The 25,349-nt window shown below is 55.7% G+C and overlaps 1 protein-coding gene across 3 annotated transcripts in view; it reads right to left on the bottom strand.

Annotated features, from left to right (window-relative positions):
• The window catches only part of Adgrb1 (adhesion G protein-coupled receptor B1), a 59,298-nt gene extending 44,704 nt beyond the window's left edge, over positions 1-14,594 (bottom strand). For 2 of the 3 annotated variants that reach the window (XM_052160788.1, XM_052160789.1), the window contains exons 1-10: positions 13,811-14,594; positions 5,326-5,487; positions 4,500-4,610; positions 3,952-4,116; positions 3,592-3,756; positions 3,149-3,346; positions 2,463-2,627; positions 2,264-2,365; positions 904-1,010; positions 556-750 (exon numbers count right to left, since the gene is read on the bottom strand). In XM_052160788.1, coding sequence (XP_052016748.1) covers positions 556-750; positions 904-1,010; positions 2,264-2,365; positions 2,463-2,627; positions 3,149-3,346; positions 3,592-3,756; positions 3,952-4,116; positions 4,500-4,610; positions 5,326-5,487; positions 13,811-14,594 — 2,154 coding nt within the window. The remainder of the gene's footprint in view (positions 1-555; positions 751-903; positions 1,011-2,263; positions 2,366-2,462; positions 2,628-3,148; positions 3,347-3,591; positions 3,757-3,951; positions 4,117-4,499; positions 4,611-5,325; positions 5,488-13,810) is intronic. The other variant, XM_052160790.1, reaches the window with a different exon arrangement.
• Between the last annotated feature and the right edge of the window lie 10,755 nt (positions 14,595-25,349).

Here is a 25,349-nt window from a genome sequence, read left to right as displayed (position 1 = left end):
AAGACCCAGAGAAATGGAAAAAGGTATCAGTACTTGAGGAAGATCACAGCTAAGCCTATGACTAGGGTAAGGTCTCAGTTCATACTAGGACCAGGGCTCAACGAATGACCAAGATCAGGACTCAGTCAGTGACCAGGATCAGAGCACAGAGTGTAACCACAATTAGATCTAGGCTCAGTATGTGATTAGGGTGAGGGCATATATGCAACCAAAGCCAGGGTTCAGTGTGTGAGCAGATTCCAGGATGATTGATTTAATCTATGGCCAGTATGACATGAGTCAAGGCTTAGCCTTTGACCAAGGACAGGACCTAGTCTATCAATAAGGTCAGAGATTGTGACCAGGATCAAGACTCAGTACATGTCCTGGAACAGAAACCATCCTACAACCAGGCCAGGCAGGATTCAGTGTGTGATCATGTTTAAGGCTCATTATTATGGTGGTCACAGCCCAGGCCACACTCAACATTGGAGTCTTAATTTCTGGCTGGGGCCTGGGTTAGTTCTTTTGACAGTTCCCCAAGTGTCCTCCGCTGGAGCTGCCCCTGGGAGCCACCTGCACGTCCCCGGGCGTGGGACTGTAGTAAGCCCTGCGGAAGATCTCTGTCATGTTCCTCAGGACATCAATGGTGGAGAGCAGATCGCCGCTGTAGCTGGTGCCATCCTGCGAGATCTCCAGCAGGGTCTGGATGACCTCTGAGACCCCCTCCCCTGGCAGCCCCCGCTGAGCCTTCGCCAGATGCTCTCGGGTCTAGGGAAACAGAAAAGAGCTGGGTGCTGTCACCGCTGCAGGTCACAGCCAGGTCAGGGCCAGGGACCTCCGATTCTCGAAGGTCCCTACAGCCCCCAACCTCATGTCCAAAGAGTGGGAACGATTCCCTGGAGCCCCAGGGGTCAACCTCACCATCATCTGGATGTTCCGGTAGTCGATGGAGACGCAGCGGATGTAGGTGGGTGGCTCCCAGTAGGCAATGCCCTCTTCATCCAGCTCACAGCGGCGCAGGATGAGGCCTGGGGAAACCTCCTTTCCTCACATGACCGCTCACCAAGAAGCACTGGGGATCCTCCCCACAACCCTCAGGCAGGCAAAGCGCTCTATTTGGGACCCTAGGGACCTAGAAGCAGGCTGTGCTGGCTTTGTGTGCCACAAACTTCAGCCCTACTCCGGGATCCTCAGCCAAGCAGGGGCTTCTGGGGTCATCCAGAGCCACTCTTGGAGTTCTTTGCAATCTAGAGACCTAGGGACATCTGCCCTCTAGCTCCTTGCCATATGCTGGCACATTCACGGAGCTTCAGGGGGCTTCCTGGCCCCCAGACACTCCTACAGCCTTTAGGAGCCACTTGGTACCAAAAAAACAACACCCCCAAAACATAAAGTGCCACTCTCAGATAGAAGGGCCCGCAGAAGACTTCTGAGCAGGGACAGTAGAGTAAATAAATACAAGACAACCACACGGGGTGTTTTAAGCTGTTACCAGACAGGAACCTCAGTGTGCCCTGATGCAGAAACATGCACAGAAATGAGGGGAATACTGTGTGGCCATGAATGTAGAGAGGCCAGGAAAGGACGCCATGAGGGATGGGTGTCCCCTTTCTTCTGTTCTATATGCCAGCTAGAAGGTGTATCCAAGGCCGAGAACAGCCAGCATGGCTCACAATTCTCAGCACCCGCTACCTTCCCTGCCCCTGTGGGCCAATTTACCCACTGCCCACAGCAGCCCAATGCAAAGGATCACCTCAAGTCCTCATTTTACAAAAAACTGAAGCTCAGAGAAGCTAAATTACTTCCCCCAAAGTAATACAGCGAAGGAGGGCCTTCAACTGGGCTCCCAACCTCCCTCCTCAAGGCCTCCCCAGATACAGAAACTACCCACATTCTTTCAACAATGTGAAGAATGTGTTGCATGTGGCTGGGCAAGGCACCTACTCTGTTGTTCATATTCTCCGAAAGTACTTCATCAGCCTTCTGGGCTGACATGGGATTAATGTCTGTCCTGTAGATTGCAATCCCAGGGTAGGTATGTTGATTGCCCTCTGCCTGCTTCCCCTCATATACAGGGGCAATGGTATAAGGATCACAGAGCTGTCTATGCTCAAAGAGGCCTCTCGAGCAGAAGGGCATGTGCCCTGCTCCTATGAACTCAGGACACAATGAACGTCATGATGTCCTGGATACCAGGAGCAGCACGAGCTTTGGGTCTCAGACAAGGCCTATGGGGACAGCTGTCCAAAGACAAGAGGGACTCTCAGACCACTGCTCTTACCCGTGGCGTTGCGGGGACACCGGACTGCAGCCACCTCTCCAGCTGGGGTCTCCTTCCAGACCACGGCCCCAAAGTTGTCCTCATCACAAATCTCATGGGGCTCTGCAAAGGGCCAGATGATGAGGTGGACAGGGTCGCGGAGCTGTGATACAGTTGTTCCCAAGCCCTCTGAGCCACAATGCAGTGGGAAGGGTCTCACCAGGACATCGTTGAGCGCCACACTGTCGGTACTCATCCTGGGGGCCCTGGCAGGCGGCTCCCCCAAAGAAAGGCCCAGAGCAGACACGCTCCCGACGCTGGCTTCCACCGCCACACGTGACGCTGCAGCTGCCCCATGATGCCCAGGCCTGCCATTTCCCATCCACTGCGAGGGTGGCCAAACACAGGGCACAGATGGCAGGAAGAGGAGGTAGGGCCCAGGATCACCAGGGAAGTGGGGTCAGGGGGACATAGAGAAACAGAGACATGGGGATGAGACATGAGGATACAGAGAATTGAGATCAGTGGAGGAGAGGTCTGGAATGAGCTTGACTCTGAGAAGAAGCCGGATCTCACGTGCAGCTGAGCCCTGTCACCTGACCTTTACTCCACTACTCCATCCTGAACCTACTTAACACTTCACCCCACCCAAGCACATGCTAAACTGCACTCAACCCCACCATTTTTGTCCTGCATTTTGACCCCAAAACCTTACCCTGCACCCTGATCCTTAACCATACTACCCTTGACCTCAACTCCACCTTCTCTGCCCTGTACTTTCATCCTGACACCAGAACCTGAACTCCACCCCCATTTCTACCCTATCCCATTCCCCAACAACCATACCTCCTCCCCAGGGGACCTCACCCCTTTCCCCCTGAGCCCCGAGAGGGCAGGCATCCTGACCTGGGCATTGCTGCAGGAAGCAGTCTCGAGTCTCCACCCAGTGGCCCTGGCACTCAGCGCCTCCATAGGAAGGGCCATTGCACTCTCGGGTCCGCTGCTGGCGGCCTTGGGAGCAACTGGCAGAGCAGGTGCTCCAACTGGACCATTCGTTCCAGTTTCCATCCACTGCCCGGCCCGGGGGAGGAAGGGAACACGAATCTGGTGTGAATACCCAGAACCCCAAGGCCTGGCCTGGGACACACAAGAACATCCCAGGGGTACCATGTAATAACCCACCTGGGATTAGGGAAAGAATCCCACAGGGTCTTATTCAAACTAGTATGGTGTGAGCACCCTGAGGTGAACCTGAGGTGGATTAAGTTGGGGTCCTGAACTGCCGAGCCTGCTGGGTCCGTCTCCTCTCCCGTCTCCCAACCCGCAGCCACTCACTCCCTCTCACCTACCAGGGCACAGAGCAATGTTGCAGAACTTGGTTTGCTTCTCAGGACCCTCACAGGGGTTGCCTCCAAACTGAGGGGGCCTGCAGGTGCGAGTGCGGTCACGGAAGCCCCGGCCACAGGTGCTGGAGCAGAGGCTCCAGGGTGACCACTCATCCCAGGCTCCGTGCACTGTGGAGAGACAGGAAACCACAATTGGTCCTCTTGCCCAGAGGCCCCACCCCACCATCCTCAGCCTCATCTTGGGCTCTGCCCCACCCACTCAGAGCTCGGCCCCACCCACCTGGGCTCAGCTCCACCCACCCGGGGATCGGCCCCTCCCACCCGGGGATCGGCCCCGCCCACTCGAGGGTCGGCCCCACCCACCTGGACACACGGCTGAGTTGTTGCAGAGCCGCTGCTCCCTCAGAGGTCCACTGCACTGAGTACTGTATGAGGACGACACGCAGAAGCGGGTGCGCGTCTGCCATCCCTCACCGCAGGTGCTAGAGCATACGCTCCATGGGGACCACTCCTCAGCTGCTGGGTCACCTGTGGGTCCAGTCCTGCAGCATCATGGACCTGCCATGCCCCTTCCCATAGGGCAGTGCCAGGCTTGAAGACCCATTGGGGAGGCAGGACCTTGCTTTAGGGCAGCAGGCCACAGGCTGGGGTTCTGTAGATCTCAAAATGGCCTACTTCCCCAAGGTCTGGGTCTGGCTGGGGCAGGCTCCTAACTCTCCTATCAGCTCCCCTAAGGCAGTCTGCCTGGAACAGGAGGTCTGGCACCAACTAGATGAGGTGCATTATAGCAGTAAGTTATTAGAATTACTACTGGCAGCTAGCAGCCATTACTGACCTGGTCCCGGAAGTCAACACTCCCCTCCCTGCCTTGGGCTGTGTGTAGGACAGCCCTACCCACCCTGCCAGCTCACCAGTCTGGGGAGATGGGAACCCAAACTGCTGCAGCTCGTCCCCAAACTCCTCACGTCGCCGGGCATCCGTGGACCTCAGGGACTGGCTCCGTGAGCTGCTGCGCCCAGTGGCTGTGGGATGGGCTCAGGTCAGCTTCCCAGTGGGATTCCCCCTGTCCTTGGCCACAGCTGGCCACCTACTGTCACCAGAGCAGTCTAACCCCAATGGACGACTGGGAGGCCTCATGCAGAGCACGTTCCCCGCTCTTCTGGTCACTATGGCCCATCTATAAGGTTCCTGCCTCTCCTCCTTTCAGCTTCCGGGCCTACAGGACAGCTCCTTAGAGTGTCTGCTGCCTCCTCCTACCCAGCATCCCATGCCTCCCTCCGTGTGAGACACACAGGGTCCTCTCCCGGCTCCTGAGAAGAGTTGTCTCCTCAGGAAAGAGCATCCAAAAAAGCAAAACAAGACCTGAAGAATGACAGTCTCATTAGAACTTGATTTAACTTTATGGAAGCAGCTAAAAAATGCATGAGGTCATTAGAAAACCTTATTAGAGAAATACATCCCGGAGGCCTATCCTGCTGGAGCTCACTGGCTTGACTGCTGCTAGCTTGTGGTGCTTCTAGAAGAATCCGAACTCACAGGAACCTCCAGGTACCCTGCTTCCTCCGGGGTTCTACCTAGTCAGGATGCCTTTAAGGCATCCCTGTCCCCAACCAAGTTTGTCTCATCAAAACCCCGCCTACCTTCTTCCCATTGACGTTCTGCCCTGCCCCCTTTCTGGCTCCTCCCCCACTTAGTCCCACCCACCGCTTCAGCCCCACCCTTGCCCTGCCCACTTACGACCACAGGCCTTGCGATTGCACAGGCGACCTTCTTCCAGAACGCCCTCACAGCCTCCGCCCTCCACACCAAGGGTGGGCAAGCAAGTGCGGGTTCGCGTTTGTAGGCCTCCCCCGCAGTCCCGCGTACACTCCCCCCACAAGGACCACAGTTTCCAGCCACCTGGGGAGGGGGGAACAAGAGAGGTTCAGGGCCCTGCCATCTTTGGGGCCCGCAGAGGCCAGAAAGCGTAGCTATGGGCTTTGAAAGGGTAAGGAAAAGCCATGTCTGGCAGGGGTAGACAGCAAGGTAGGGAAAGGCCGTGGGAAACTTTGACCCCAGACTCCCTCTAGAGAGTTGGTGTCCGCCCTGAGCCAGGAGGTCTTACGTAGGTCTGGGATAAGACCTACGGTGGTTCCAGGCTGACGTTTTGAGGAAACAGTCACTTCCTGCTCATCCTAGGCTGCCTCTTAGTATGAGGCCTCATGATCAATGTGGGCTACCATACAGAAACGTCTGGATCTAGCCCCTCCCCCCATGGGCCTTCAAACCTTAACATTGTTCCCTGGTATTCCTATCCAGTGAGGTCACTGCCAAGGTCTCCTGCACATCTTCACTCCAGAGCCAGGGTAGCCTCGAAACCTCCCTTAGATTACAGATCTGCCCACCTACTGAGCAAAACGGGATTAATGGGTCCAGGCCACTCTGGCCTACACACCTGGCTTGCACGGTGGTAGGAAGAGGCCCTGTCTGAGCTGAGAACTCGAGACGGTAGGTTCCAGAATGTGAGCAGTCCCACCTGATGGCCCCACGGACCATGGGCATCTCCCTGGGCACTATCATCTGCCCAAGGAGAGCCAAATCCAGCGTTTGGAAAGGACCACCGCTAGAGCTGGCCCCAAGTCCCTTGCTTGTGTTCAGCTGGACCAGCAGGGGGCGCTGGGATTCCAGGGAGTGACTGGCCGTCTAGTGGGAGCTCACTCTTCTGAGGCTGGTAGGTAGGACGGAAAGGGCTACCTTCCCCAAACCTCCACCTCTGCCAAGGTGCCAAGCTAACGAGTCAGGGTTGCAAGATCTGAGTAATAGCTATATCATCAATACCGTCTTCACCTTCACCAGAAGGTCCCAGGGGTGGGGCCAAGGGCACAACCAGGGTACAGGAAAAGATAAGCCATGATACCCCACCCAACCAAGACAAAGTTGAGAGCAGAGGGCAGAGAGTCTCCAGCACAGCCTCGCATGCATAATAGGGAAGACAGGACAGCAGCTGTTCACGGAACGGACCCAGGTGGCCGCTCTGAGGCTGCTGGTCACATGCTCTAACTCAAGGCAAGCAGGAGCAGCTCAAGCAGGTCAGACTCCCCGGGTCCTGAACCAAATCTGACTCCAGATCTCAGCCCCACCCGCCAGTCCCAGGAAGGCTACCTGCCAGGACCAACCATGGTTCAGCGTTCTGGCCTCGGGAGTCTCACCTGCCGCAGCCATATTCCCACTGCATGCTTCCAGACAAAGGAGCCAGGAGTCTCTGAGGCAGGCCCAGGGTGGGGTCAGGGCTCTGTATCCTGCGTGTGCCCCCTCACTGCTCCACAGCCCAGCCCCCACGAGGAAGCCTGAGTGATGTGAAAACTGGCAGTGGGTGGGAGAGAGGGTGTCCAAGCTGGGCTAATCGGAGGATGCCACTCAGTTCCCATGGCAACTACTGCAGCACACAGCCTTTCAGGATAGACCCAGGTTAGGCCTCAGCTGCCAAAACACCCACTATTTCGGGGCTGGTTACCTTGGTGACCCAGGTGGTGAGGATGTGGGAGGGGGAGGGAGAGAAGAGGTGAGGCGGCGCATCAGAAGCTGGGGGAGAGGGGACCCTGTGTCTGAGGGTGAATGCCCTCCTCTGGCGCACCCCTGACTCTGGCCCCACTGAACCCTGATCCAGGCCATACACTGATTCCTAACCCTGTTCATACACTGAGTCCTGACCATGGTTGTATACTAAGCCCTGATCCTAGACATATACTGATTCCTCACCCTGGTCACAGACCTGTGTCTGGCCCTGCGCACTAGTCCCTGATCCTTGGATCCTAGGCAGATGATCCCTGATCCTCTATTACATACTCATGTGGGTTCTGATCTCAGCCACAGACTGATTCCCCAACGTTGGCCACACTCCTTCCACTAATGAATGTTCAGAAAATGGTAACTGCTGTTTTTATTATCATTTTCATTTTTAATGTGTGTCCTCACACACAGCTGACATGATAAATGTTTGCCCAGACTGAAAGTATCCGTGCCAGAGGGAGCGTTATGAAGGAAGAAGCCCCGGGGCCAAAGTGAAGGGCACCGGGGGACACAGAGGTGCGTCAGGGCTGGGTGGGCACAAGAGGGCAGTGAAGGAGCAGCAGGGCTCAGGGGTGGGCTGCCCCTCCAGGCCCGGAAAGAAGCTGTCATTCTTCCTAGCTCAATGCTTCCTCTGTCTGGCGGCCTCATTTCCATCTCATTACAGGCATGAATAGAGCCAATTATCGGCCAGGCAGGCCGGCCACCCAGGAGGGAGGGTGTGTACTGAAGAGGCTCTGGTACCCTTCCCACCCTAATGCCCTGGCTTGAGGGTGGTGGGTTCCCCTGATCCTGCACCCCAACTGAGCTGAAACAGGGAGAAGAAAGGAGATTCCCCTCCCCCAGCCAGTCTCTCCTCAGTTCTTGGGATCCCCTTTGGAGGAGGGGAACCATGCACTTCCAACTTCGTCCAGCAGAGGGATCCCTACTCCAGCAAGTTGAACAGCAGATCTTTCTTGCACACTGTCACTTGGCTCCCCAGACTCTGGTGGTGGTAGATCCAGGGACAGTCCTGGCCCAGAGGGCTAGCAAGACCCAGCTGGAGCAGGACTGCCACGAAGTACTTAGACATTGGTACCAACAGCTGAGTCTGGAGCTCCTCGACCAGGAACCAGGGAGATGCTAAGGGTAAAACCAGGAGCTGCAGAGGAACCTGTCCGGTAGTCTTTCACTGGTCAGATCCTGATTCAGCCAGCTGCAAGCTGCCAACAACTGTCGGGGTCGACAGGGAGCAGCACTCAGACCCCAGGGTAGATTGAGAGGCCAAGTCTACGGTCGACTGTGCAGCACTGGTGTCCCTGGTCCCCTATAGCCCTATATCTATCTCCTTTAGGCCTTAGGCAGACTCTGCTAACGAGTACTGTGCCAACCCCAGTTCTTGGGGGCAGGGGGGGGGGAGGGAACAAGGCACTAGACGAACGAGCAAGCCACATCTGTAGGAAACCCTTGCTGCTGGGTGTTTCCTGTCCTGAGATGGTGCCTAGTTAAAGGCTCAAAACATTTAGTCTGTGTCGGAGACCTTAGACAAGTGGCCTCTGTCGTCAGTTTCCAGAGTGGGTGGTAGAGGCTGCTGACCTTCCTCCCATCATCGTGGGAAGCATGACCTAAGTTCAGGTCACAAGGACTTCTTGCCCCTAGCCAAGCAGGTGCAGCTCTGGCACAGAGCCGAGGCAGGTGTCACAGCAGGAGCACAAAGGAATTTCCCAGTGGTTGATGGTACTCACACATGCAGCATTTCCACAGGGTCCTGTCCTGTACTTTCCTTCTAGGAGGGTTGTCTGTAATGTGCACTTAAGCTTGCATACACACACACACACACACACACACACACACACGAGCCAAGATGGCAACAGATGGGCCATGGTACCTCTCTATTTCCTTATCATCCCTACAAACTCTACTGCAACCCAAACCACACCCCAAGGCTCTCCCTGGGCCCAGCCTCTACTTCTACACACTGCCTCACCTCCCTTTGGGTGTCTTGAGGGGCTGAGATACACAGTTTGGGGGATCCCTGGCCAGGTAGGACCAGGGGTTACAGGCACTGTGAGGGGGATCTACTCTAGTCTTTAGGAAGTCTCGAGCCCCTGAGCACTCCAGGGCCCTCAGGCCACGGTAGCCTGTGCACACCCCCTGATGTGGAGACTTAGCCCAGCCTTCCGCCTGAGGCATGTGCACATAGACACATTTAGCAATGCATACGCACGGGGTCTCACACATATGCTAGGTGCTCACCCACAGCAACACTCACAGGGACACACTCACAAGAACATACAACCAAGGGTACTCACAGGGAAACACAGGGACACCGGCATGGGAACACATGGGGAGGTACAGAGACATACACACAAGGACCCATGAAGACACGAAGGGACAGACTCACATATATATATACAAGGGTTCATGGGCCACACTCATGGTGGCATACAATGACACACAGAGACATAAGAACACACAGAGACACATTCACAGACTCCCAGAAACTCCCAGCACCCCCCCCCCACCCCAGAATCCTGCTTTTTCATTATCTTACATGTCATTTCTGCAATAATATTCTTTAATTAAAACATGAATATTTAAAGCAGCCCTTGAGAAAAATGATCCATCTCACCAGAGGCAGAGACATGAGAGAGATGGAGGAGGAAACGGAGAGACAGAGAGTTGGGGACGGTGTGTGATAAGGGTCGGTGCCAGGGCCTGGCGGCCTTAGAAGACTAGGCAGCAGGGACAGTTGCCCTGGCCTGGAATCCAGCGGGTGGCACGGCCATGTGGCATTTGGACAGGCCTTGTGTGGGGGCAGGGCGGAGAACGGGCCACACACTCAGTGGGGTGCCTGCTGACTCTACATGCCAGCCATCCGTTGCCTGACTTAGGAGAGGATGGGTGCTCAAGCTTGCCCGCTCCCCTCCCGGAAGATGGCGAGGACAAAGGCCTGGGCACAGAGCTCAGCGGGCAAGAGCAGAGCATCAGCTGCACACCCTGACTCAGCATCAAGAGTTGCTGCTGCCACCACCGAGGCAGAACTCGGTACATAGGATGTCATCTGGAAGTTTGCTCTTAGTCCATCCCTTGACCTGACCTAGCTCTGGCCCAATCTCACAAGCATGTGCTAAGTGCTTCCTTTGGGCCTAGTCTTCCACACTTGGGAAGCATCAGTGAATGTGGTGTGTGCCCAGTGTCTGTGGTGCTCGCATATTAACACAGACAGCGGGTAAAAGGCCCACTAGAGGAGTTATACGGCATGTTGGAAAGTGATACTTCTCAGAGAAGGCAGGAAGGGAGAGTGCTTTACTGGGCAGGGCACACCAGGCTGCAGGGAAGAGCCTAGGGAGGGCCTGCGGAGGGGATCCTCGGGAGGCAGAACAACTGTAAAAAGATGAGCAGGGCAGGGACAGCGTCTGCTGGAGCCTGACTCATGGTCATGTGAAGAGGAAACTCACCTATATGCGACACTTCTAGAACAAAGTCTGCACTCAGTGACCAACCATTGCTGTCACTGTTGGGCTCCTTCCCCTCCCACGGCCAGGAAGTGACACAGCCTGAATGCAAGATGCAGGCATCTGTTGTGAGCTAAGTGGTCAGTCTACCCTACCCATAAGAACGCACTCCCCTGCCTCATATGCTGGGGCCCAGCCTTTCTGCTCTCTAAACTATCTTCCAATTGACCAGCAGCCAAGCAAGTCAAACAGTCAGAGTCTACCCTGGACACACATGCACATACTCACTATGCACACACGAACCTACATGCTCAGTGCATGGTACATATATACCAGGCATATATACATATACCTACAGATACATATACAGAACACCCATGTGTTCACACATATACACATACAATTTGTATGTGTGTGTGTATTACTAGGAGTCTGCCTATCAATAAATAAGAACATAGGTGGGCTCACACAATGCTGACATACACTCATGAGACTGTACACACATATGCAAGAAACAGTAAACACAACAATCAAATTAGTATACCCACTGGATTTTCATGTGTCATACATGTGAACGTGTGATTATATGAACACATTGTGCAAAATACACTTTATATATATATATATATACATACATATATACATACATACATACATATATACATACACATACACATATACATATACGGGTGCAGCCACCATACACATATGCATAATTTGTACATGTGTGCACACAAACAGTGCACTGTACCATACACACTTGTATAATTCATGCATGTACATTCATGCACACATACCTCCCAATTACCTCTGAGTCCTACTTGCCAACATTGTCAGAAACCATATACTGACCTGATCCTCAAATTGTCCAAGCTCAACCTGTCCACACCCCTGCCTCTGTCTGCCTCTGCTCCTAGGCCCCAAGAGTCAGCCTAGCAGTAAACAAGAACACCAATCCTTCACCATTGGCTGCTTCGCCCCACTCTTATCCCCACAGAGACAGAAGAAGGCATTCTCAGGCCCCCAGAGATGAGAACTGAGGGGCTGTCAGAGAAACACAGATGAGCCAGGGTCAGACCCAAGACTCCAAAGTGGGGTTCCAAGGCCAATGTGCCAGCCTGGGCCTGTTCGCATTCACCGGGGACCAGAGCTATGTTCACATACCCTACGACCTGTGTCACACACGTCTCTCAGCCTCGAGCTCTACCCTGACCTCAGAATTGTCCTTAAACTGCATCCGCAGTCCTGCTTCCTCTGTCCCACATGGATGTCCTCATTCCTGACGGGATGCTGGGGGCCAGGCTTGCTCTTCCTGCCTCCGCACCCACACCCTTTCATCCACAGTCCATCAATTGCACCAAGAGCTCTCCTCGTCCTCCCTCCTCCTTACCACTGCGAATGACCAGGCCAACAGCAGTCACCTCCCCATCCAGGCTCCTGTGAGGAGCCCCGGTACATCATTCCTTTGCACTGAGCCTCCTAAAGTCCTTCTGTTCTCAAGGTCATGTAAACACTCCACAGAGAAACCTGGCCACATCAAGGCTCCCGCAGCAAGGCGCTCACATACTCATTCCTCTGGAAATAAATGCAGCAACACACTGCCTTTGGCCCCATAGCACACAAGCACCTCCATTTGGTGCCCCCAGTATCTATCATGCCAGCCCCGGAGGCCTTGGCTGCTGGCAGCTGGGTCAAGGGGTTTGGAGCAGCATTCAGCAGCTCCCTGGCACAGTAGCTGCCCCAATATGCCACCGAGGACAGGCTCCTGCCCAGGGGGTATGACTGTGGCCCCCAGCCAGAAACAAATCAAGTCAAGGTGATGGTGCAACCGGAGAAGAGTTTTGCAGATGTAGGAACCAAGGCTCATGGTAGTTAAATGATGGGGAGTGGCAGAGAATGGGACATGGCCAGACCTGTTTGTGACAGCTGGCCCTGTCCTCCTGCGTCTTCCCACCCCATCTCTCCAGACTTCCAGGGAGTGTACACTGCATTCCTCGAGGCTCCCCCTTGGGCCCACTCCCATTCCTGTCACACAAAGAAACCTGTCTTTGTCAAGGTCACCATGACCTCCAGCCTAGCCAGCAGGAAGGCTGGTCCTCCACCCTTCTTCCCCTCACAATGACGTGCTCAGAATTTCTTCTGAGGACCCTGGAGAGGTCGGCTCAGCCTTGGCCTCACAGAGATCCAGACCTGGGACCTGTCATAGGGTCTTGACCAGAAATGTGCCTGGGGTTGGAAAATTCCTTTGCAGCCTGTATGGCCTCATGGTCTCCGAAATGCTAAGGCTGCTGGAGGCCCCCAGGGCATCAACATCCCGCTCAGTCTCCTGGTATCAAGTCCTCAGCCAGGCCTCGCCTTGGCCCTACACACCAGGCAGGGAATAGACTTGTCTTCTTATTTCCTAGCGTCCTCTTGATATTGACTCAGCTGCTGTGTCCAGCTCAGATCTTGGACACCCCTACCTCGTCTTTCCTCCGGGTCACCACAGGCAGGGCCTACCTTCTGTTACAGACAGGGCACTCATAAAGATACATTGATAGCTCCAGGACCAGCCCCACACCCCTCCCCCCCCCATCAGGCCTGGACCCTGCCATCCTCAGAGCACCGCCCTCAGGTCTCCAGCCCATGAGACCTCTCTAGCTTTGAGTAAAGACGATGACTTCCTCCACACTGGGCTTCTGGGTGCCCTTGACACCCTGGTTCTGCCTATGGTGGCCACATACTGTTGGGTGGTGTGTCTTCTTCCTGTGGCCACCGGCCGAGGATGGCATTTTGTTCCTGTTCTCGCTGACACTCCTCAGTGGCAGCTGCTGCAGACACGCTACACTGAGCCTTTCCTCCTGGCAACAGCCCTATGATTACTGTCTCCCATGTGCCACCCTGGAGACGGTGCTGACCTCCACTTTAGCCCCCAGACCCCAGGTTACTGTAGCCTAGGGATGCTTGAAAATGCCATTGTTGAAGATTAGTGTCCTCCCACTGGGGAGGATTTAAACTGAGGGCGTGGCTTGAGGAAACTGGCTACTGATGCTTTCCTCACTCACTCCCATGCCACGCCCCATGTGGGATAGGCTTTCTATCCTGGGAATGCAGAGCCACGGGCGATTTGAAGTCTATGCACGGCATGGTCTCTCAACCCAGATGCTGGACACACCCCAGCTTAGAGGACTGCACTCTCCCGCGTGCTCTCACCCCATCTGCTGCAAAAAAATGTACAAAGTTCTCTGGATGCCACTCACCTGCTGAGCCGTGCCCACCCCGGTCCTGGGTCAGGCTGGTGAGACAGTTCTCAGGGCCACCAGCTACGCCGTCCCTCAAGCAGACGTCCCCACGGGGGACCAAGGGGCTGGAAGCAGGGTCTCCAGCATCTCCACCCAGGCAGGTACAAGGAGTCTGCATGATGCCACATGGGTGTGAGCTGCGACTGCCGGCTAGACAGGCATCCAGCCAGCGGCACAGCATCTGACAGGCAGCATGGCTGGGGTTTCGATTGCCCACTACCAGGTACTCCACAGAGAAGTCGTCACCAGAGCTGGGGAACTCGCCCTGGGGACCGAGGTCACTGTCTTGGGGTGGCTGTTGGCGTTGCATCTGTAGAAATTGTTTGCTGGCCTGCAGGAAGGCTAGGGGTGCAGAGGGATCGCAGAGCCTCAGAACTTCGTCAAAGCTCTCCACACCCAGGTAGGTGCGTGTGGACTCCAAGAAAGAGTCGAACTGGTAGGTACGAACTCGTCCAGGGCCGCTGCAGGGCACGGGTGCCTTGGCCACTTTCATGTAGAGCGTGTAACGACGAGGGTCTGGGTTGCGAAGGGTCCAAGAACAGCGCGAGGCGTTGGCTGGAAACACGGCAGCCGCTGAGAAGTAGCCGAAGAACTTGCCCTGCACCAACGTGGTGCACTGCTCTGTCCCAGGCCCTATGTCCGCCCCAGAGGCAGCACGTGCCCAGCGCCCCAGTAGCAATAGTAACAGCAGGAGTGGAGTAAGGATCCAGATGGGGCCCGGGACAGCAGCCTGGCCCCTCATCCTAGCTCGCGGGGCCGCTGGGGTTCCGCGGGCTGGGCAGGCAAGTGCAGGCCAGGTCTTGACATGCCAGGGTCCGGCAGCAGGCAGGGCCGTCCAGGGCAGTGAGCCAGAGGCAGGGGTTGGGTGAAGGCAAGGTGGGGGCAGGGCAGGGTTTCAGGAGACAGTGAGGGCAGCGATGACTTCTAAAGTCCAGGCTCCTGGTGTTTGCCTGTGGCTTCCAATGGTAGCTGAAAGAAAAATCATGGTCTCAGGGCTTAAAAAGGCAGACACTTAGTCTGCTGGTGAGGCATGAGACTTTGGACAGTATGGCACTTCCTCTGTCTGCCTGCTCCTGTGTCTCCACCAGTGTCCAACCCAAGGGACCTCCTCCTCTCCCTTCCTGAGTCAGGAGGACAAGCTTGGCTCCGCGGGTCTTTCCTGCCATGCCTGGTTAATTACGGGCCCTGAATCTGCTCACATACTCTGGGCCTCAGGAGTCAGAGCCTGACTCTCTCGGACCCTCTCTCGACCTTCACTTCCAGTTCAGTGGCCTTTCGCCTTCCTGAAAATCTGTCAATCATACAGGCACGAAAACGGGCAGAAGAGAAGAGGAGAGAGGTAGCTATGGTATTCCCAGGGTCCCGACAGACCGAATACCTTCCCGTAAACCTGGACCAGGTACTGACTGCCATCAAGGGAGGTAGGATACAGCCCTGGAGGTGAAGGGCTCCGGAGATGGTGTTGCTATGACAGCACTCACTACCTGTTTGTCATCCACGGCCGTCCCCGCCCTATGCACGACAGCTGGGGATTCCCTTCCTCAGTCTCCTGTCTGCCTCTTGTGCCTTCGCCTTACCTCTAGCTCTGTGTGGCTACAGTTACCCCACACTTCATGATGTGGGCGCTGCTGCACAGAGAATATGTGGCTTCCTCAAGGTCACAGGAAGTGGATAAGAGAACACAACCTAAAACTCTGGACTGACCATGGGTTTGGGTGTCTCTGGGGAAGGCCGTCCATCCACAGGACTGGCAGGCACCACAAGGAGATTCCTCGTGCACCCCTGAGGGTAAAAGCTTGAGAGCTAGTCTGGGCTCAGGATGAAGCCACCTGGCCCAGACCTGCCTTGTTAGAGACATCAGTTTCCCCACTGTCCCTCCACAGCTGAACCAGTAGGAGAAGAAGGGAGGTCATTGCTGGGCTCCTCCTTCCTTGTCCTCTCAGCCTCTGGATGCAGATTTCTTGGCGCTGCTGACTCTGTGTACATCACAGCCTGCCCCACCCCAGGGACTCTCCGTGTCCTGCAGCCTGGGCCCAACTGACCAGCAATTCAAGATGAGTCCCAGCTCTGCCTTCCATCCTGGTGTCCTTCCTGGACTGCTTCCTGAGCAGGCAGCAGCCTCCAGGCTCAGCCCCAACCTGGGTGGAGGCTTCTGAGGTGATGGAAGCCAGGATGCTAGAAGCTGGACAGTCCTCACAGAAGCCTCTGTTTGTGCCTCTGTAGAATGGGTAGGATCCCAACTATCCCTCAGAAGGAGGGTCAAAGTACACACACACACACACACACACACACACACACACACACACTCTAGTCCCATCATGGTCTTTAAGAAGTCTAAACCTGCATTGCTAACTTATAACCATGGCAACCCCACACACCCTGGGAAGGCCTCTCCTTGTCTCCTCTTTCTACCTCTGCCAGCTCTGAGGTAAATACTTTAGGGGTGACCTTTGATGAGGCCTCACAGAGCCTCCCTGATCACCCTCCCCGTTCCAGAACCAGAGAAGTCATGGCCTGAGTCCCACAGTGTGTCCCCTACTCTGCTGTTGTTCCTGATACCAGTCCCTCAGCAGAGCCCTGCCCAGGGCCATACACTCCCATTATGAAAAGCAGAGCTCAGCTCCAGGCCCAGGGTAGCGTTGGTAAGGTCTGCAGGAGACATTTAGCCAAGCCTGGTACAACTGCCCATGCTCAGTATTCTATCCCAGACAAGCCAACCTCGCTCTGCCTCGCTCATGGTACTGCGAAAGCTCAGGTCATCTTGTGATGGCTGTGATGATCTCCAAATCCACTCCCTTTTATCAAGGGGTCTATATAGCTTGAAAGGACTACTAGTTCCTGGGCTTTCTCCTCATAGGAGGGCATTGGCTCTGGAACCCCCACCTCCAGATCTGAGGTCAGATAGAATCACCAGCCCCTAGGCCTCTAGTATCCCATTTGGAAAATGGGCACAGCCTGGGATATATCCTGAGCTCCCAACCTAGCCAGGCAGTGTGAGGGTACCAGTGGTGTCCACGGAGCCAAGTGACACTGGCCTCCAAGGGTCAGCTTGGTGAGAAACACAGGCAAGCTCATCTTGAGTTTTTGGAAGGACAGTGCATGGTGCACATTGCTCTATGCCGGCATTCTGTTATTGCTGCAGAGAGCCTAAGGGACCCACTTCACAGATGGCCAGTAAGGTCCAGGGGAGATCCTTGCCTTGCCTTTACGTGCCACCAACCCAGGACCTCAGAGCACCGGCTGAGCAGTGGCCCTTCCAATGTCCCTGCTGGCCAGATTCTTGTCATCGGTCAGCTCCTGTAAGATGGCCAACTACTCCTTGAGTACTGGCCAAGGACATAGGTTCCCAGTGTCTGTTCCAGGGACAGGAGGTGGCCATGGAGGCCAGTGGCAGTAAAGGCACAGAGCTGTCCCCTAATTGAGCCATCAGACATCCAAGGGCTCACTTGCAGGCTGGGGACCAAAAGAGGATACAGAGGAGGCAGGAAGCAGGGCCTAAATTCAGAGACAGTTAAGGTAGGGGAAACATGTCTAGACGGGTTGTTAAGGATGTAGGAGGTCACGGTGAGAGAGGTGGAAAGGGGGGCAGGTGAGAGTGATACCCAATGTCCTCTCGGGCTCCCTAACCCTTGGAAAACCCCAAAGCCTTCAACAAATACCACCTACAGAGTCCTCAAACAGGGTTCCTAAAACTCCTATAGGAGGGGAATGGGGCCACCAAGGGAGGGAGGTGCTGAGGCCTCTGCCTCTTCCAGAGGCATCCTCTAAAGCAGTGGTTTTCAACCTTCCTAATACTGCAACCCTTTAGTATGCTTCCTCAAGTTGTGGTGACCCACAGCCATAACAGTATTTTATTTTGACTTCATAATTTTGCTAGTTACGGATTGTCAAGTAAATATCTGATATGCAGGATATCTAGATGCAACCCCCCTCCAAAGGGGTCACGACCCACAGGTTGAGAACTGCTGCCCTAAATCATCTCAGATTTCTTGAGCTTGCTTCACCCTCGGCCTTGGAAAAGTCACAGCTCGCCCAAGGGCATCACAGCCAAGGCAAGAGAGAGCCACAGCACGGCCTGGCTGGACTCTGTTGCTAGGTAGGAAGAGGAAGAAGTCTGGATGTCAGCACCAGCACACTGGGCCTCTGCCTACACTCCAGTCTGTCCCCAGTGACCTCTGCACCCACCTGCCAGGCTCTTCCCATAAGACCTCTCTCATCCCCCTCAGCCCAAACAAGTCCTCTAGTAGAGAATTCTGCGCAGGACTCAGCAAAGATTGGCTCCCTGCTGGCAGGGGCTAGGTCAAGCTCAACCTAAGGCTGGCATCTTGGAGGGCAGAGGCCAAGGGGGGTTCTGAGAGTAAGTTTTAGTTCAGGCCTCATCGGATCTTCATTCAAGTTTTCTGTGGCTTTAGGGGACACAATGGCAGAGAAAGAGGTGGGATGGGGGAGGCCTTCCTCAGCGGGGACAGAGGGTTACAGGCAGTGAATAATGGCTGGGGAAGTGAGGCACACACCACACACACACACACACACACACACACACACACACACACACACACACACACAGTCAAGGTGTGCTGGGGGACCCAGCCTCAGAGGTATACCCACTGGGCTGTCCACAGGAAGCTGAGCCAGTCAGGCTGGGACCATTGCAATTACCTGAGCGGCAAGTTTCAGAAAACCTTGGTGGCCAGGAGCTAGGCTAAAAGGACAGCTGAGTCCTATGCTTGCCCACAGGAAGTGACCCCTGCAGGCACTCTGGTGCGCACACAGATCCTCTGCCCTATGTAGCCTGTGTCCCTCTCCTCTGCCGCAGCTGGTACACAGGCTGAGTACCCTGAGAGGGTACCTGGGCTCCCCAGGACTGGGTGAGGCTCCGTAAGCTCCACACCTCCTAAGCTCATGCTTCCCACTTCCCTGGTGAATGCCTCGCAGCCCTCAGAGGAGCTCAACAGCTGCATTCCCCAGAGATGTTCCAAGCACTGCCAGGAACCTTGAAAGGAGCTGCAGCCTGGCCTGTCGTGGGCACCCCACATAATTTTAGAGCCTATAAGCTTCAGGACAGGCTAGAGATGGTTCGTGTCTCCTATCCCAAGTGTTAAGGGATCTTCAGGCTAAATGTTCCCAACTTAATATAAAGCTACCACTGGCTCTCTCTTTCTCTCTGAGAAAAGGAGAGGTGACCTTGGCCTCCTAGAGCGAAGGCCACATCTCTAGTAGAGAGTAGCCATCTCCAGGTCTGAGTAACACTGGTGGCATATAAGCCTTCTACCCACTCTGGTTCCCAGAAGAAGTGTCCAGTTTGCACCAGACCCTCCACAGGCCCCTCTTCCTCTCAGCCTTTCCTAAGGCTCAATTGTGCTACTTCCAGGAAGTTCTTCCTACTGTCTAGCCATCATTGCTCTGCAGAGAAGGCTGGCTATGGGGCAAGACATCTTCTACGGCCCCCAGAGAAGCCTCAGGGAGTAGGAGGTGGTGGAGGGTGTCAATGGGGAGGTCCCACTGAAGGAATTCATAGGTGCCTCAGCAAGTGGAAGAGCAGAAATGAGGAAAAAGAAAGGGGAAGTGGTGACTTGGCTCCCTGAGCGCCACCTGCAGGCAGGAAGAAGCATAGCACCTCATGACCTTAGATTCAAGTCTTTGGGAGGTGGGTGGGGGCGGCAGCTAAGGGCTCTAAGCTATATCCAAAGACCAGAGATTCCCTCCTTGATCCACCCAAGCCTAAGAAGCAACCAGTTCAGTGCAAATACACACACACACACACACACACGCACACGCACATGCACACACACAGAGCAATCAGGCCCAGTAACTTGGTCTCCACATCGTGTTCCAGGGGTGCTGTCAGAGATCCTTCTCCAGCCTCAGTATGTCCATCTCTTCTCAAGGCCCTGCGCTAGCCCATATCAACAGATCAAACAGGGGCCTGCGCCTGGTGTTCCCTCCCTGCCCCAGGCTGCCAATGGCATCCTAGACACCAGCCACAAAAGCCACTCTGTAATCCTGCTGCATCTAAACAGTGCCCGCCTGTGTACTAGATGAGGCTGCAATGGGGGAGGGGCAGGCGCCCTGGGCACTGAGGACTGCCCAGGAGACGGGGGAGGGCCGGGGGTGTCCTTCTTACTCACAATGCTTTCTCTACCCCCACTCCAATGGGTCTCCCAAGCCTCAGTCACCAGTCACAGAGGTGGCCTTGCCACCTGCCTATGGGGCCCTACTGGGGCCTCCTATGTAGGTTAAAGGCAACCTGTGTGAAGACCTCAGGGCACAGGGTCAGAGGGAGCAAAGAATCTGTGAAAGGCCCTTCCAGGAGGTACAAAAACAAAGAAGACAGGGCATCTGCGTGGCTTACTGCCCAGGCACGGTCTCAGGTCTACCTGCCTGGCACAGCCTGGGCCAGCAAGGCCCCTTCAAGCAGAGATGTGAGGTGGTCCACGCCTCAGTCCCACAAGAGACATGGGACAGAAGACCCTGAAATAGAGATAGGAGTCACTAAGGGGATGTGCCGGAAACCGTGCTGAGCTGCAGGGAGGAAAGATCCCACGGAACATGAGGCCACTCTGCCAGTATCTAGAGGTGCTCGCCTGTGCTCAGCTCTTTCTAGGCCAGTGCATAATCTGCCTTGGCTTAGACCACCCAGAGGGGGGCAGCACAACAGTCACCTCCACCGCTGGGAAGCCAAGCCTTTGCTCCAGGTCCCATCAGAAGAAAAAGGCTGTCGTTCCTTGTTATCCTCCCCCGCCCCGCCCATTGCACCTTGACCCCTGCCTTACTGCCCTCCTTCCTGTGTGCTATCCGTCACCCCAACCCACCTGGCACTAAAGGCACTCAAAGTGCCCTACTCCCTTGGCCTGTGCCTATACCATGTCTCCTCCCTGCTGCTCAGGCCCAAGAAATCCCAGGTAGGTCTGAGCTGTGGCGGACGATTGGGGCTTCTCCTGGAAGAGCCCAGGAGCTAGGAAGAGGAAAAGGGAGGATGTTCTTGAACCAGGATCTTTGGCAAGTCTCTTAGTGGCCGCTCCTCTCTTCAGCTGCAACCAGGACTCCCCTTAAGTCAGTGCTCAGATGGGGGTGTAACGGGAGGCCTGAGAGCAGGCCCCACCCCAGCCACGACCAACGGCAACTAGAAGCATCTTGCTAGGGAGGGCATGGCTGAGGAAGACAGGGCGTGTTCTGCAGGTTAAGCCCTGAGGGCCTAGGATGTATATGCCTGTGCTGACCATTTTTGCGGAGCTGACTTTCAGCTGGGGCGTTGAAGGACACGTGGAATGACAGATAGATGAAGAACCCCAAGGTATGACCTCAGAATTCCCCCAGGTCATGTGAGGGGCATCCTGGACTCTTGTGCCCGACCTTGACAAGCTCAGATGTGGGGATGCTGAGGGAAGGGTACAAAATTCCAGGCCTGGTCTCTGACATCTATACTCAGACTTTTCCATACCTCTGAACCCTCAGCAGGTCGGAAGTCACTGAACAGAAACCTAGGCATGTTTGTTGGCACTGTGACTTTAGACAAGCGACTGTTCTGCCACAGCAGGTGGATGGGGGTTGGGTGATGCTGCCAGAGCCATCGGCATGGTAACCTGGGCTGCATGGAGGTTGAGTCTCAGGCTGGGTTGCAGCAACGTGTAGAAGACAGGCAGGACACAGGCTCAGGGGGCCATCTCTCCAGCCCTGACGTTGTATTCTTTTCCACTCAGATTTTAAAACATCTAATGAGTTCTCAGAGGTCCGTCCACCACGCCTGGTCTTCCACTCCTACTTTGGGCACTCTATGCACACTCACCCCCAGAGCACAAAACTTTGCCCCAGCATGCCACAGACTTGTCACCTGGGTTCCTTGCACCTGCCAAGTGGTCAGTCTCTCATGTACTGTTCAGTATACTGTGTTTGCACACTTGGATTTACACCCATGTGTGTGGTAGCACATGCACAATACCACTGCACGCACAATACTCTCACACAAGCAGGATCACATACTTGTAACGCAGAGAGCAGACATATGCTATCTACACTAATACGCATACAAACATCTTCATATATACTGTAGGTACACCTTCACACTCAGAACTGTGTGATTCATAACCTATCTGCGCGCGTGTGCACACACGCGTGCGCACACACACACACACACACACACACACACACACACACAAAGGCATAGGCAGTTGCTTTTGGAAGAACAGCCTTCAACTGCTGATCTTCTGAAGCCACTGGTCTTTCCAGGGACAAGTGACATGCTGACTCAGCCAGGTGGATTCTAGGGAACTGAGAGGCAGGGTTGGGCCATACAAAGAGCCTGGGCAGAGGACGGCTTCAAGGAAGAGACAGGCCCTATAGTAGCAAGAATGGGGCGGGGGCACAGCACGCTTGACCTAGCATGGACCCCTAGACCTTCTGGGACTGGGAAAATAGGTGGTAGACAAGTTGGGGACCTCAAACAGTTCTGAAGGAGGGCACCGAGGGGTGATGGTGTGGGACAATGAGGGGCATTTGTGCATGGTAGGGCTGATGGGTGGTGTGAGAAGAACCTCAGAGACCAATATGATGCCAGCTGATGTTGGTAAGGAGGGAGGGAAGGGTGCAAGGGGCTGAGTGTGTGTATGGACTGCAGTGTGGAAACCGCCACAGCCTGACTGGCAGAGGGCGCAGGAGGCCAGAAGCATGCTCTTCCCCAGACTGGATAATCTTGGAGCTAGTAACCCGGGCCTTCCCAACGGCCAGTACATCCCCTGGAGCCTGGAGCACGCTCCCACACCCCACTGTGTACATATGTGGACACACATGGGCACATGGGAAATAGGTTCCACTTGCTGTGTGCTTACACGGACATGAATCTCAGCGAGCCCACAGTAGGTACAGGGTTTGGGCAGTGGTATGCGAGTCCTTTGTGTGTCTCTCTGTGGGATATTTCTAGGTCTGTTGCACACTGCCACATGGCCTACCTTGGGTCATATAATTCCCTATACCTTCTGTGCCACACAGCTGGGGTATGGCAGCCCCATACAACAGAACATACATCTGGTCTCTTGATTCGTGTCCCTGAGACCTACCACCCAAAGGGGTATGTATTGGTGGGTCTATCAGCCCAAGTGACCAGTCCTGTCTATGGCTCTCAGATGCCTCCTAGTTTCCAGAGCACAGGCCAAAGCCCTTAGGGTTCTTGGGTTCTGCCTGTCCCTCACCTTCCTGACCAGTTTCTGACTAGTCCTCACACCTGCATTCATTCTCCCAGGGCCTTTGGACTGCTATTTCTCAACCATCTTAACCCTGTTTCAAGGCCCTTTAGTCTTGGCCCTTCTAGGACGTTCCTAGGGGAGCTATACCTCTGGGCTACCTCAGCCCCTGGGAGATAGTCAGGTCCCTGTCCTATATTCCCATTAACCAAAGCATTTGGTGTGTGTGTGTGTGTGTGTGTAGGGGCTTTGCCCAACCCTATACCTTCAGCATGTTTGAAGATGGGCACCCCAGCGTTTGCTGTACAACTCTTTCTCTGTGTGTATGTGGGCTGTGCACAGGGTCCTACAGGCTCTCTGTTTACCCCGAATTCACAGGTCTATGCCAGCTGCACCCGGAGCAGCACAGGGCCATGCAAATGAACTTTCAGTGTGTGTGTGTGTGTGTGTGTGTGTGTGTGTGTGTGTGTTACAGCACCATTCATGTTGTAGAGTCAGGTTTACAGAACCCTCCCCTTACTCAGGGAGGGAGGTGCTTGTCTATTTCATGCAGTGGTCGTACATTGCATACATGTGGAAGACTGCAGGCTCACACACACATGTTTGGAGCCTGCAGACTGTTCCATAAGCACGTGCATCCATGGGCACGTATGTACACGTGCCCACGAACACACCGTCACGCTTGTGCGTTGCACACCTAGGCAAGGCGAGTTTGGGAGAGGGTGATGCAGGCTCATTCTGAGACACCAGATGCGTCACTGGCTCTGGCAGCAGGAGCCAAGGGACCAGAGAGGGCGGCTAGGGGTTGCCCAAGATGGGGCCTGGAGCGCGGGTCCGCAGCGGAAGAGACGGAAGGGGCGGGCAGGGCCGGCGCGGCGCGGCGCGGCGCAGCGCAGCTCGGGCGCCCTCTCTTGGTCGTCCGCAGCAGCGCGCCGGGCCCTCCCGCCCTCCACCACCGCAGCCCGGCGCCGGTCGCTTGGGCCTGGAGCCCGCGGCATCCCCTGGGGACTGACTCCGCGTCCCCAGACCCGCTTTGGGAGGTAGAACTGGGCCAGGCGGGCAGCCAGAGACCAGGGCGCCATGGGAAGCTGCCCAGGCCCCTGTCGCTCGCTGGGCCCTGCCTGGGGCCCGCTGCTCCCTGGCCTAACCGCTGTGTCCGCAGGCGCAGAGCCGCCTCGGAACCCAGCCGGCCTGGACGCCGCAGACCCAGCACATTGCGGACCCGGATCGTCGGATCTCCAGATGAGCGCCGGGGGTCGGGGTTGCAAACGTTCCAAGAACATAAAGCGCGTTCCCATTTCGCGGTCCCAGCTACCGAGGCCCAAGAGCCTATGAGCAAAGGAAGGGTCTCGGAGGGCTCAGCAAGTTGGCGGTGGCCCCTCCATGGCTCAAGGTCTATAGGAGTGCGGTATGAAGCCAAATGCAACAAAATCGCCTCCTTTCCGCCCCCGCGCGGGATCGAGGCAGGGACAAGCGTCCTTCTCTCCTGATCCGAGGCAGCAAACTCCCTGGTCGCGCTCCCAGAGCATCGCGCGTCCGCGGGCCCTGGCACATCCCTTGGCCTTAGGGGATTTGCTCCGGCCTCAAGGGCTATGGAGCTACCCTGCCGGTTTCCAGTCCCCCCGATTGAGGCGCAACAAGTCTAAAGGCAGTGCCGAACAGCTGCGATCAAGGGGAGAGGGAGGGCGTAGGGCCCCGTGCCCGGCGTGAGGCGCTCCGGGATCTCCGAACTCGCGCCACGTCCACCTCTCGGGACCGGGAGCCAGCAGGCAGGCTCGCGGGACTGACTCGGCGGGCAACCCACACCCCCTTCCAAGGCCCCAAAATCTGCGCGCGCGAGGACGCGCCCAGGAGCCCCTGCCCCCTCCTTCGCCTGCTTGACCTTGCTTGGGTACTCAAAGCCAGACCCTATGGCACCCCGGCGGCGTCCAAGAGCAGAGTTTTGAGGCCACCCGCGGTTGAGAAAGGAGCAGCTACCTCCTCAACCTCCCTTGCTGCTGCGGCTGCTGCAAGGGTCTCAGAGAAATGGAAGGCTTGAAGGTTCTGGGAGATGTTACACTGGCTTTCTCCGATCCCAAATACGGGATACCGCCTCTCAGATAAAGAAAAAGGACCCCAGCCTCACTCCCACGCCTCCGCCTGCTGTTTGTGTCCCTGCAGTAGCTCCCACGAGGGGCGTATGTTTATGGCTACAGAGCACAGAGGGTCTCCTTGGGCCCCCAGGGTGCAGACACGCAGACCTCCCAACCCCCTCCCCAACACGTATGCTGAGCTGCTCCTCTGGGGCGGGAGTGCGCGCCCCGTGCCCACCCACGCGTCTT

This window comes from Apodemus sylvaticus, chromosome 17, assembly GCF_947179515.1.
Source record: "Apodemus sylvaticus chromosome 17, mApoSyl1.1, whole genome shotgun sequence".
Taxonomy (NCBI): Eukaryota; Metazoa; Chordata; class Mammalia; order Rodentia; family Muridae; genus Apodemus; species Apodemus sylvaticus.
Note: the sequence above shows the minus strand (reverse complement) of the source record. Positions and strands in the feature narration are given on the sequence as shown.